Source organism: Vigna radiata, chromosome 6, assembly GCF_000741045.1.
Source record: "Vigna radiata var. radiata cultivar VC1973A chromosome 6, Vradiata_ver6, whole genome shotgun sequence".
Lineage (NCBI taxonomy): Eukaryota > Viridiplantae > Streptophyta > Magnoliopsida > Fabales > Fabaceae > Vigna > Vigna radiata.
The window spans coordinates 11,639-25,157 of NC_028356.1; the positions used below are offsets into that span (position 1 = coordinate 11,639).

The 13,519-nt window shown below is 34.9% G+C and overlaps 2 protein-coding genes across 3 annotated transcripts in view; one reads left to right on the forward strand and one right to left on the reverse strand.

The window, feature by feature from the left end:
* Positions 1-2,373: 2,373 nt before the first annotated feature.
* On the reverse strand, positions 2,374-10,400 carry LOC106763852 (calcium-dependent protein kinase 26). The gene is made up of 9 exons (XM_014648015.2): positions 10,200-10,400; positions 9,210-10,056; positions 8,803-8,946; positions 8,568-8,720; positions 8,028-8,143; positions 7,581-7,748; positions 6,693-6,917; positions 5,881-6,028; positions 2,374-2,800 (listed from the first exon to the last, which is right to left on the reverse strand). The coding sequence occupies exons 2-8, from the start codon at positions 9,964-9,966 to the stop codon at positions 5,906-5,908; spliced, it is 1,686 nt and encodes a 561-aa protein (XP_014503501.1). The 5' UTR covers positions 9,967-10,056; positions 10,200-10,400; the 3' UTR covers positions 2,374-2,800; positions 5,881-5,905.
* Positions 10,401-11,718: 1,318 nt separating this feature from the next.
* The window catches only part of LOC106763850 (monosaccharide-sensing protein 2), a 19,230-nt gene continuing 17,429 nt past the window's right edge, over positions 11,719-13,519 (forward strand). Inside the window, exons 1-5 of one of the 2 annotated variants that reach the window (XM_022781745.1) lie at positions 11,719-11,909; positions 11,979-12,008; positions 12,185-12,352; positions 12,450-13,016; positions 13,270-13,503. In XM_022781745.1, coding sequence (XP_022637466.1) covers positions 12,274-12,352; positions 12,450-13,016; positions 13,270-13,503 — 880 coding nt within the window. In that variant the 5' untranslated portion in view covers positions 11,719-11,909; positions 11,979-12,008; positions 12,185-12,273. Of the gene's footprint in view, positions 11,910-11,935; positions 12,009-12,184; positions 12,353-12,449; positions 13,017-13,269; positions 13,504-13,519 lie in introns of those variants that run through there. The other variant, XM_014648014.2, reaches the window with a different exon arrangement.

The following is a 13,519-nucleotide window of genomic DNA, read 5'->3' on the forward strand; positions in this document are numbered from 1 at the left end:
AGATAAAAGTAAACACAGTGTTCAATTTCACATTTATTACTTTTTCTAACTAAATAACACTAAAAGTATATTTTGTTAAGCACCTAATCTAGAATACATCACGTATAAGAGATACTACATGGAAAGATTACGAAGATATCGAAAACTTAGAAAAAGAATTCAAAATGTACTACACATGGACCTTCATTTAAGGTAAATAAAAAAAGTTTAATACATTATTTGATCCTTAGTTTTGGGATTTTTGTTCAAATTCGTCGTCTTACGTTTTAAAAAAAGTTCAGTTAGATCCTATATTTCGTTAAAAAATGTTTAAAATGGTCTTTTTAACTTACAGCGTTAAAAACATAACGGTACAGTTGCCTCCATGGCCAAAACTGAATGTCGTGTAAATCTTTTGCAATATGTGACACGTATGATATATTTGAATGTTTAAATTAAAAAAAAATTATTAATGACGTCAACTAGGTTTAACGAAATAGGTTAAATCAAATTATCCTTAACTAAGAATCCTATCGCAATTTTTGGGTTTAACAATCTGGTGAAATTGATCTTATAATCATTGTGGCATGGTGATTCCTTGAAGGTCAAATTTGAAGACAGTACGTATGTGAGGTAAGTGTTGCTAACCCTAACCTACTTACTTGATATTCTTGTTGGATTTGGGGGTTAGGGTTTGAGATGGAAATAGAGGGTGGAGTGGAGGTGGAAAGTAATGGTGGAGAGGAAGTGGATGGTGGAGTAGAGGTGGACAGAGATGGTGGATTGGAGGTGGAAACTAATGTTGGAGAGGAGGTGGATGGTTGAGTGGAGGTGGACAAAGATGGGGGCTGGAGGTGGAAACTACTAGTGGAAACTAAGCCAGATATCTTTCATGTGTTTTTCGTTGATATCCATTTGGGACCAAAATACACAGTTTTAAATTGAAAAGGGAACCACATTGCACATTTTTTGACCAAAGGGGAAACTAAATTTAACATTACATATAAATACCTGAACATAAACATTGAGCTTCACCTTCGCATACATGAACACCTACACCTAGACCATGGATGCTGCTTGCGAACTAGGGTTTCTACAATTTAGGTAGTGATTATGTATGTTTATGTTTGCTACAGGTGTGAATTGGGTTTCTAGGTGTCACGATTGTGATTTTCTTGTTCATATTTAGGTTGGAATTTCTGGTTTGCAGGTGGGATTTCGATTTGGTTCTTGCTTAATGGTGGTAAGGCACAACACATGATGGAGATTTTACCCTGATTACTAGTGACGCGATTTAGGGTATCATGGTGGCTAGGGTTTGATTTCTGGGTTTTTTGTTGCTTTTCTCTGCTTCGAATTGTTGCTCTGTGTTGATGGTGGTGACGGTGGCATGGTGGCCTGAGGGTTTGGTGGTGGCGCGTTTCGCAACGACAGCTAGGGTTTCATAGTGGTGACACAAGGGTTTTTGGCCTTAGGGAAAGTGGGGTTTCACTGTATACTCCTATCCTTTTACATTGCCACATCAATGAGTCACAGTTTTACATTAACATTGCCACATCAATGGGTCACAGTTGTCACATCATTGCACCGTTATATTTTTAACGTAAGCCAAAAGGACCAACTTGGACTGTTTTTAACGAAATATAGAACAATAGTAAACTTTTTTAAAAGATAGGAATACAACACTCCAAACTAGGGACCAAATTATGTATTAACCCAATAAAAAATAACTTAATTAATTTACAAAGTGAAAGATTAGACCAAAAGTATAATTCTCTTAGAATAAGAGGATCCGATGTCTCTTTTAAAACTAAACATGACTTTCTTCTTCAAATTGAAATTTTAATCTTAATATATTTGAAAACTTCCATTTCAAAGGAGGACCAATCACAAGAGACATCATATATTAGATTTTGGGATAAAATGTGAATTATACATTTTAATTAAGATTGATCTTAAACCATTAATATTATCCTTTATTGTTAATGCAATTATTTCTGTTCAAAAGAAGTTTTAAACCCACAACGCAATCCATCTTTTCCACGCAAATGATCACATCTATCTTTGGTGTTGCTAAAATTGTGAAATTCCACTAAATGCTATTTAGTGAAATATTTTACATCGTAATTAAAATAAATTCTAAATAACTGATCCACCTTTTCTACCTGTTTTTACTGAATAGTTGGATCAAACTCATTTATTCTGGTTGTGATTTTATTTCTACTTTCACATTAGTTCATGAGAATGCGAAAGGGACTACAATATGCAACTAAACTTCAAAAACTAATGCAAACGACTCTTTTAAAAGATAATTCCTCCCTCTTTTCCTTTTAGAAAAAAAAAAATCTCAGAGACTTTATAATAATTCTACTTAAACCTTTTTACTTAGCCAGCTGAAAAATAATATACTTCCAATGTCACTTTAACATTAGCATAATGCATGTTCTCTGACATAATCCACAAAGGCTTCTTAGTTTGCCGAATACATCATGTCACGCGTGTGAAACTTTACATTCGTGAAATTAAGAACCTGAAAGGTCAAATCAAAATCCTTCTACTTAAACTATAGACAGAATGCCCCTACATGAAAGCACAGAAAAATAGAAGACCAACTTGAAAGAGCTGCAACACCCAACACCGAGGTTTACAAAGAGAAATAATTTGCACTCATACAGCACATAAATGTAACACTTGATGGATGCTCGTGTTGAGCAACCACAATCCTGATTCTTCTTCATGGATTGACCCACCAGCAGGATATGAACAATTTTTTGTAAAGATTTACGGTTGTTTTTCTCTTTCCGGCTTCGCTGCATACAACCTGCCAAATTTGTATACCAGAATACAAGAATGACGTTAACATTTAGACCAATACAAAGTGAGCAGCTATACAGTTTTAGCAAATTGCCAAGATATAAACTATCATGCAAGACACACCTTGTTGAAAATTACTCACTGCTAACATCTAGAGACAACTGTGGATGCATTATTCAACAGAACACGAACTGATTTAAGAGCTTTCACGAGAAGCAAAACCAAGATTTATGATTGGAACGATATTTATTTACAAATATGTACTTACATGAGGGCTTCACTCGCACCCCAAAGTTTGGCCTTGGGGCTACATCTTTTTATATATCTACTAATACTATTACCACATATAAAATTGCTAAGGTTCGTTAGCCATTTTGGCTGGCGTAAACCTCCAAATGTATGCCAATATGCTGCCTTCTTCCATTTATACTTTCATAACTCAAGCCATCCTGATTTATCTTTTTCATCGGGAAATCATAGACAAATATATATTGTATGGTAGACGCTATAGACAAGGCAGCTCCATAGTGCTTGGACATTTTATTTTCCATACAGGCACGTTGACTAAGCATGCATGCACTTGCATCTTAGCTCCACCCCATTCTTCACTAGAAACAATACTTTATAGATTTTCAAATTCAAATATCAAACACGTCTAACCTCACCCAAAAGTGAAATGAATAAGAATGTCCGTTTTGTTTCATCCTTGTCTACTTCAGAGCCTTCCCAATACATAATTATCTTTAGTTTTTCATCTCTAATGGGACAAACGAGTGGTAACTCTTTTATTAATAGATACTAAGATAGGATTTGACTTCTCTAATGGAAAAAGTACATGATATAAGAGAGAAGGTGAACTTATAACCATTGATAGAAAAAAAACATTTAAGATTTTAACGTTATAACTGTTATTTCTGCCACAACCCTGGACAACTGAACCCAGGGCACTTCAACTTCCAAAACTACAGATTAAATTCAGCAGCCATCTACACAGAATGCTTTAGAGTGGTTGATGTTAGAATGAGAGCAGATCACAAAAATATTATGTACATGTACAAATGAGACTAATAAATTGGGCAATAAGGGTTGAAATGTCATGAAGCGATAACTGAACTTCACTCAAATCATTTGGGTCCTTAAGGTTCATGATGATTTCTTGTGTATCAAAGAGTTAAAACTCTAACTCAGCTAGATACTGGCAGCTATTATCTATAAGTCTATTCCAACCACTAGTTGAAGATGATCACATTTTCAATCACATTTAGAACATTTAATCATAATTTTCTTGGATTATAAATCCAATGTTTTAACTGGAATTCGTCCAAGTGGGGTTAGCCGAGCTTCAACTAAAATCATTGATTAAAATAAGTTTATAAGCCCTGATAGGCGCTAGACATTTTAGATTGACAACCCTCGTTAGACTATTTAGATAGATGAGATTCATCATACGGTTGAGCTTAACTAGATGATCTGATGGACCGTCCTTGAACTGATGATAAGTGTCCAAATTGCATACATGTTTCTTTAACATTCTAACATGTTTTTTACAGCAGAAGTATAAGCTCATATAGCGTTTATAACTCATACATCACCTATAGCTAATACAACAATAGAAGGTCTAATGGACCTATTGACGATGATAGATGTTTGATCTAGTGATTATTCCAATGTCTTTGAGAAGCTAAGATTTTGAGTTGAATGAAGAAATAAAGTATTTTGAAGATTGAAAAGATAAATTGATTTATGACAAGTCCAGTGGACTAGACCATCTGATGTGTGGATCAATTGAACGTCTAATTCTTTAAAGGCCCATTGAATAATTCGCTGCATTGGACCCTCTGCAACCGAATTTTGCCAGAGCCAAAAATTACGCCTCTGAAACATATTCAATTACCCCGAGACATTTATAAATAGAGATGGACACAAGCACACAAGCAATCAATCACTCCAATGCTCATCACACCACATTCTACACCATTCCCTGCCACTTTTCTACTTTCTTATTTGTAATTATATTTTCTTAATTTCACAATAAATTATTACGTCTTTTGCAATTCAAGTGTTCTTCAAATTCAGTAAGCATAGTCTATATCGCCTGTTCGTTTTGAATTCTAATTTGTGCTCTTAGGATTGTTTTTTAATACTTGTTGATAATTCAATTATGTTCTGTAATTAGAATTCTTGCTAGTTTACTTAATTCCAACAATTTCTTGTTTGTTTAATTCAAGAGTTAAGACAATAGAAATCTCAAACATAGATGCTTGCTGTCGCATGAGATATCTAACAAATTGATTGACGCTTGTTTGAATAATTCAAGTCTAGTTGGTAATTAAATGAATGATAATCATATAATAAACGATAAACAATTTAACGAGAATTAATTTTTTCTCTAATTGATTCTCACTGTTTTAATGCCATATACAACACAACCCCATTTCAACTTTATTGTTCTTTCTAATTTTATGCTTTCTGTATATGTCTAAGTTATGGTTTATTGAAATTTTAATTGAATTTGTTGGGAGATAACTTTGGGTTGATTAACCCTATCTATACTTAATTCTTAATAACTTTTTATGTTGTAGGCGATTTTGGAATTCACAGTGGATGGTCTAATCTTGCATTAGACGATCTGCTCTTGTAGAAGATGTTTTGTCCATTCAGTATACGATCTACTCCTATTTGATTGTGGAAACGACAACAATCAATTCATGATGATTTTTTGTGTATCAAAGAGTGATAGCAACCTCCTTATGTTAGGTTGGACCAAACCTAGGAGATGTGTATAGAGAGGTGTTTCCTTGGAGGATGGGTTCATCTTCCATGATGGACTAAGTAAAACAAAGCTTTGTTTCTCCTTCTAAAGATGGTTCTTCTTGTAGGAGCTTTGCCATATTTCTAGTGATAAGACCCTTGATTATGATTTTTCCATCATCGAGTCACAACTCTAACTTCAGAGCAAGAGACTAGCATCTATTGTCTCTATGTCTATTCCAATCACTAGAGAAAGTCTACCACATAATATTATAAAAGTATGTTGGTGAATTTATAAAGGTGATGAAGCTCTATTTTACCCAAAGACAAAAGTACCTGTACATAATGAGTACAATTGAAGCTATTGAGCACTAGATGCGTCCCTCATGCTTAAATTCAGACTATTGCGCATAGTCCTCCTACCAATTCCAGCATTGCCTTTTTGCATCATTGCAGCAAATTCACCATAATCAATCCTTCCATCCTAAAACAAAAGATATAAACATGATCATGAAGCATAATTACACAAGACGATGGAAGAACTTTAATTCAATTAAACATTTATATGCAACAAAGAGTCATACACGTCAAATCGTCAAGCACTTGATATTTAAAGAGTATTTAAGGTATGATCTAATTTTGATTAATTGACTGATTTTCATAAATACAACATTTTCAATAAGAAAACAATTAATGAATAGATCAAGCATATTGAGATATAAGAGAAACCATGAAGGAATTTAATAAATTGTGTTTTGGGTGCACACATGAGTATTCTTATTTATAGTGAAGAAAAGATACAATAATAAAAAAAAAAAGTAATATCTAATAATGCAAAATATTTAGCAAAATATTTCCCTGTCAAATCATATAACATAATAAAATCATATCTCTAAAAAGGAATGCAAAATGTTAAAATATAATGTTTTAAATGCTACCACGGATTGATTAACTGGAACTCAGTAGTGAAGGATCTAACCTTCTTGCACTATTAAGATGTCAGATACCAAAATTATTCTAGCTTTGAAATGAAACTCCAGTTAAGGCAAATTACATAAAAATTAATATTGTTAAAATGTAAGTACTCTTCACTAATAGCCTACACTGATTTCCAATGTGAATGTATAGCACGGGTCAAAACAACTTACATTATCTTGATCAACTTCCCTAATAATATCTTCAAGAAAAGCATCAGTCATGTTATGTTCTGCACAAGCTTGTTGAAGTTCATCAACCGTAATATAACCACTGCCATCCTTGTCAAAATATTGGAATGCTGCAATAAGATGTTCTTCACGTTCTAGTTTGTTGAGATGAACTGTAGCAGCAATAAACTCCCCATAATCTATGGTTCCACTTTTGTCGACATCAGCCTGAAACAGTTCAAACATTTTAGCCTGATGGAATATAATCAGAGATTATTTATTTAACATGAACAAGCAATGCAGCTCAAAAGAAAAATGAATTAAAAATCTTTTACATGATCAATAGTATCTGTCTGTTATTTTATTTTTATTAAATAAGTGAGAAGCCATTGAGGGGTCTACAACTTAATCTCTCTTTGGCGTAGTGGCTACCTAGTCTATTTATCAAACAAGGCTTTTAAACCTATTCATGGAACTGGGTAAAACTTATATGCCTTCAAGAATATCATTTGATCAAATTTGGTACACTATTTGTCATTTAAAAATATAACAATGATCATTATATAGTTTACCAATAATAAATTATATAGTTTACCAATAATATATTGATATCATTTATTTATTTATTTATTTTATACACTATGAAATATTTTTTAAGAAGGCAGATATTTTTTAAACCTTCTAAACCTCTTTCCAAGCCATGGTCCTGTCCTTTCAGAATAATCATGCAACAGAGTGGATGACAAAGAATACAATACAAGCATACAGAGTACAAGGAAATATACAAGGAAATTTAAAATATTATATTCGAAAAAGAATATCTAAATAAAATGGACGCACAAACACTAGATAAAAAAAAAACTTTTCTCACAAACCAAACCAACAACCTACCGCTTCCATCAGATCACGTATTTCTACATCTTTAAGGGTAGAACCATATCTTCTTAGACCAGCTTTGAGTTCATCAAAAGTGATTGCACCACTGTTATCGGTATCCATAGCCTGAAACATTTCTCTCAATCCAGCAATCTCCTCTTCAGATAGACTTTCAGCAATCACCTACAGAAATATTATGATAAGCAACTATAACCACAGTTACCTAGTTTCGGGCACCAAAAAGATAATAGATGAAGGAGAAGTGAAAACAGAGTTAGTGTGGAAGCCTAATAAGGTAAGGTTCATTTGACATCCAAGAAGTGCATAGTAGTAACTTGACTCCACAAAGACAGAAATTGCATTTCATATATCATCAATGGAATGAGTTATCCTATTTCATAATAGTGTATGAGCTACATCCATACATCTTCTAATATCCATTCATTGATCAGCTTCACTTACCCGCAATGCCATCTTCTTCAGCTTATTCATTGCAGAAAACTGTTTAAGACGAGAAAGAACAGCAGGGTCTATTGCCCTGTCAGGTGCAACTCCATTTTCACATATCCAAGGATGACCTAAACAGGCACATGAAGGAACATTTTCAGACAAACACATTGAAACACACCTTTTGAATATTTGTAAAGTTTAACACCTAAGGAAGTTAAGCTGGACTTTGCTTTTGGGAAAGATCAGCATCCAAGGAACTTGTTTAGATAGGAGGACTCTTTCCTCTTGGGTGAGTCTGTTAGGGACGTTGCAAGCCCACCCAGTGAAATTATAATTACCTAATGCATCTTTATAATGAAGATAACTTGAGAAATTTATGTAGCACGGGGAAAGCAACTTTATAATGCTCAGCCCCCTCAATTTACAACTAAAATAGCATCCACTGAGTAATCATAGCAAGATAGCGACTCCAAAAAGGAAAAATGACAGTTCTTTTGATGCATGGGCAGTCCTTGCTTATAGTAGATACAGTAGAGAAAAGGATGAACATACATAACACTTGATGAGCAGTCAACCGTTCTGAAGGCTGAGAACACAGCATCTTTCTGATCAGATCTTTTCCACTGTCAGATATTAGAGGCCAAGGATCTGAGTCAAAATCTATATGTCCCTTCAATACTGCATCAAATATACCTTGTTGGGTCTCTAGACTCCAAAAGGAAAAAGCATTCAGTGATTAGACAGACGATGGACAGGAAATAAAAAGAGTATGGGCAATGAGATATACCTGCCCAAAATGGTGGTACACCACTAAGCAATATGTACAGTATGACACCGGCTGTCCACACGTCTGCTTCAGGCCCATAGTGCTTGAGGAGAACCTCAGGAGCAACATAGTATGGGCTGCCGACTACATCAGTGAAAATTTGACCTGAGGCAGATAAGTTAAACGAACAAACACTGATTAGTATTAAAATGTGTCCCCCGAACAATAAACACTAAAGAACCTGAATGGGAATGACAATTAAAGTTAAGGAAATTCTAATTGGAAGACAGGGATTTTCGCAAATTCAGAGGCATTAAAGATTAAAAAAAAGATGGAAAAGGCCATAAAAATATATTCAATGAAACGAAAGTAACGGTGTTCTAAAAAGAAAAGTAGAGGGATAAAGCAGAGCAAGGAATATGCGTTACCGGGTTTGAAGAAAACGGAGAGGCCAAAGTCAATTGCTTTAAGAGAGAAATCATCATCTTTATTGACCAAAAGAAAGTTTTCTGGCTTGAGATCTCTGTGCATGACCCCAAGGGAATGACAAGCCTCAACAACCCCAACAATAATTTTGGTCAACTCTGCAGCCTTCCTCTCGGTATAGTGGCCCCTCTGGATGATGCGATCAAACAACTCACCCCCAGAACAAAGCTCCATGACTATATGCACATAGAGAGGATCCTCGTAAGCACCCTTAATGGTGACAATGTTCTTGTGACCAGCTAAATGATGCATTATCTGAATTTCCCTCCTGACATCCTCAACATCCTCCTTGGAAATCAACTTTCTTTTGGAGATAGATTTGCAGGCATATTCATTGGAAGTAGAATTCTCGGTGCATAAATAAGTGGTGCCAAATTGTCCCTGTCCCAATTTGCGGCCAAGAGTGTATAGATCACGAATGTTGGGAGTCTTATGGCCCAAGACATAATATGCCTGGTTGTCTAGGCCGCGGCGCATGATGGAGTCTCTCTTGGAGTTGAAGGGTGGATTGTTGTTGTTGTTGATGACGCCGGTGCTGTTGCTGTTGTTGTTTTCTGCAGAATTGATATTTTGTTTGGCTGAGGAGGGATGTTCGGAGTCGGAGCGATCAGAAAGGGTGGTGCGCTTGGAGTGGTCTTCGGGCTGGCTGAAGCCCTGAATATATTTCCCTTTCAAAGATCCACGGCATGTGTTGCCCATCAAACAAACCAATTATTATATATTCATCAAACGATCTCTCATCAGCTTCCACTCCCCGTCTTGCCCTGTGCTGTGCTATGCTATGCTATGCTGCGCTCAGCACAATAACGAATCAAACGTCAAACCCCATTCCCTTCGATTATTCATTTCATATAAACATGGCATCGTCGAAACTTGTAACAGCAGAAGAAGACGGTAACCGAAATAAATAAGAGATGAAGTATTGAGCGTACCAGAAGGAACCAGAAACCGAACGAATGGAAAGAGGATAATCGCTTCTTTGTTTCTGCTCCGACAGATCTCCACAAAATTAGTTCAGGAAAATATTTCTATTTTTTTGGTTGTTAATTTTAGGATGTGATGGTATTGGTTCCTGCCGAGAAACATCGGAGGTCAGTGCTGACCAGCTACGCCCACTTCTCTCTTTGAGAATTTTCAATTAAATATCACGCGGCTTTCTTTTTCATTTCCTTCTTCAATTCAATGCATCTGGATCAAAGGGCCCAAAGCCCAATTCACCTCACACCTTTTGCATCGGTGTTTCTTCCTGCACCCCCAAATACCTATAAATTCCAAATTATCCTTCATTGAAATTATAATAAAAGAATAAAAAATTATCTCTGCATTTCCCTTTTTTTAAATAAATTCCAAGTTGTATGATTTGAAAGGTATTTTCTAAAATATATTATGAATTACATAATATGAAATATATTTTTTATGTTTAAACTATGATACGATTTTGATTTTTATTTTTATTTCAAACTTTAATTCTAGTATGAATTTAGTTTTCTTTTAATTGTATTAATTTTTTTTTAGTGTGACAAACGACATGATTTAACGTGATTTGTTGGACAAAATTATTGCACTCGTCGTGATTTTGTTAGACAAAAATTAGTGCATTAATCCGTTTCTTAAATATATTGACCTAAGGTAATTGAAGTTTTAGATAAATATAAAAATCAAAATCATGTTATAATTTAAATATATATATATATATATATATATATATATATATATATATATATATATATATATATATATATGTATGTATGTATGTATGTATAGTTAATCCCAAAAACTACATTCCAAGATATATAATCTACAAGATATTTTTTAATCCACGCATGAGATATACATTAAGGTGAGTGCGAAAAAATATAAAGAAAATAATTAACTGCTTAATTTAATCGTTTAATAAAATGTCCTTGTATTTATTTTCTCTTGGTTTTTAAATAATTTAATTGAACATGTATGTTTGTATTTAAATACGTATGTATATATCTTTGTAATAATGGATTGTAGTTATAATTTTTTATGAAAGTAAAATATTACAACGAAAAATCTTTTTACTTCTGAAAATTGAATGTGTTTGGGTAATTTTAAATTATGTGACATTGGAAAATTTTAAATCATAAAATTGCGAGGTTCATGAACTTTCGTCGAGAAAATGGTGTATACTACTAAATCATGGTTGCATCATAATATGTTACGGGAAGACATAATCAATTATTGTTTTGTACATAATAGATGATCGTAATTTATGTTGATTTAATATACAGATATATTATTTTATTTTATATTTATTTTTTATTTTATTTATAGTTAATTTGTTATTATTTATTGTATTTCGGAATTAATCTACATTGGATGTATACACAATGCGATTCTCTATATATGTGAATATTCCGCCAATTTTGTTAGTTTAAATTTGGCACAGAATGAGTAAAATATTACTGGTTAGTACTTTGTAAGATGGAAAGGTGGTGATGATGGAAAAGGCAGAGCAAGGTGAAGTTTAGAATTCTTGTACGAATGGGGATTGTTGAAAGGTGAGGAAATTCTGACAGTGAAAAAGAGACTGATCTGATTGTGTTGCAATGAAAGAGGTGTTATCATTTTGTACCATTGCCGAATCGTTCTGTTGAATCGAGGAGAGAGTTTAGGTACTGATACTATATGAATATGATACGCTAATGTTCCTACGCCCACTCACTTCGTTATTTTATTTACAGAATACATCCAAAAGAGAGAGAAAGGAAGAGGTAGACCACCCTCCTAACCTCGTCTGGCACCAACTTTCTTCTTAATTATTATATTTTCGTGTCCTTTTATGCATATCAGACTGATTTTAATACTAGAAAGTTGAAACATCAAACTCAAACTCACTCCAAGCCTGCAAGCTGATTTTTATTTTTATTTTTTAACCTCACTTGAGTAGGGATCTCATCTGCGCTGCACCGTCGACCCAAACCTCAATCAGTTCAATTATTTCATCTATCACTGCCTCAATCATACGCGCTGTGCAGAATGAGCGGAGCCGTTCTTGTTGCCCTCGCTGCTGCTATTGGCAATTTCCTGCAAGGATGGGATAATGCTACCATCGCAGGTATTTTTTATTTGGGATATGAATAGCATAAGGTCTTCAATTTCATTGTTTTTGAACTGTGTTTGATCGATTTACCGGGTTCTGCCATGCCATGCAGGATCTATTTTGTACATTAAGAGGGAGTTCAAGTTGGAAAGTGAACCCACAATCGAAGGTCTAATTGTGGCTATGTCGCTTATTGGAGCCACTGTGGTTACCACGTGCTCCGGGTCCCTGTCAGACTGGCTAGGCCGACGACCTATGTTGATTATCTCCTCCCTGCTTTATTTTCTTAGCTCTCTCGTCATGTTGTGGTCCCCAACTGTCTATATTCTCCTCTTTGCAAGGCTTTTAGATGGATTGGGCATTGGTTTGGCAGTGACCTTGGTACCTCTTTACATATCCGAGACTGCTCCAACTGAGATTAGGGGATTACTAAATACCCTTCCTCAGTTTACTGGTTCTGCTGGAATGTTCTTTTCCTACATAATGGTGTTTGCTATGTCCCTTACCAACGCCCCAAGCTGGAGACTCATGTTGGGTGTTCTTTCAATTCCCTCTCTTATTTACTTTGCACTCACACTATTCTTCTTGCCCGAATCACCAAGATGGCTTGTCAGTAAAGGCCGGATGCTGGAGGCCAAGAAGGTTTTGCAGAGACTTCGTGGCAGGGAAGATGTCACTGGTTAGTTATGTTATGCCCTTTTTCATAACAATTACTTATTCCCTCGACTAATCCTATTTGTTTGCAATTGTTTATTGAAAACTTAAATTGAATAGTCGTAGTGCAATTGTTTATTGTCATTGTTTTCATGTAGATTCCCTTAGTGTAGGTGCATTTATTTGATTCTACCAGTTGTTGTTGACTTGCTTGTGATTCAACTATGGCAACTAATTTGTTAACTTGGATGGTGATTGCTTTTGGTTATCATGATCAGGTGAGATGGCTTTACTTGTTGAGGGTCTCGGAGTTGGGGGTGATACCGCAATAGAAGAGTACATAATTGGTCCAGCCAATGAATTCAGTAATGCAGAGGATCCTTCAGCTGCAAATGAGCAGATCAAATTGTATGGGACGGCAGAAGGTCTATCTTGGATTGCTAAACCTGTCACTGGACAAAGTTCCATTGGCCTTTTATCTCGGAAGGGAAGCATTATTGCAAATCCAAGTGGTCTGGTGGACCCTCT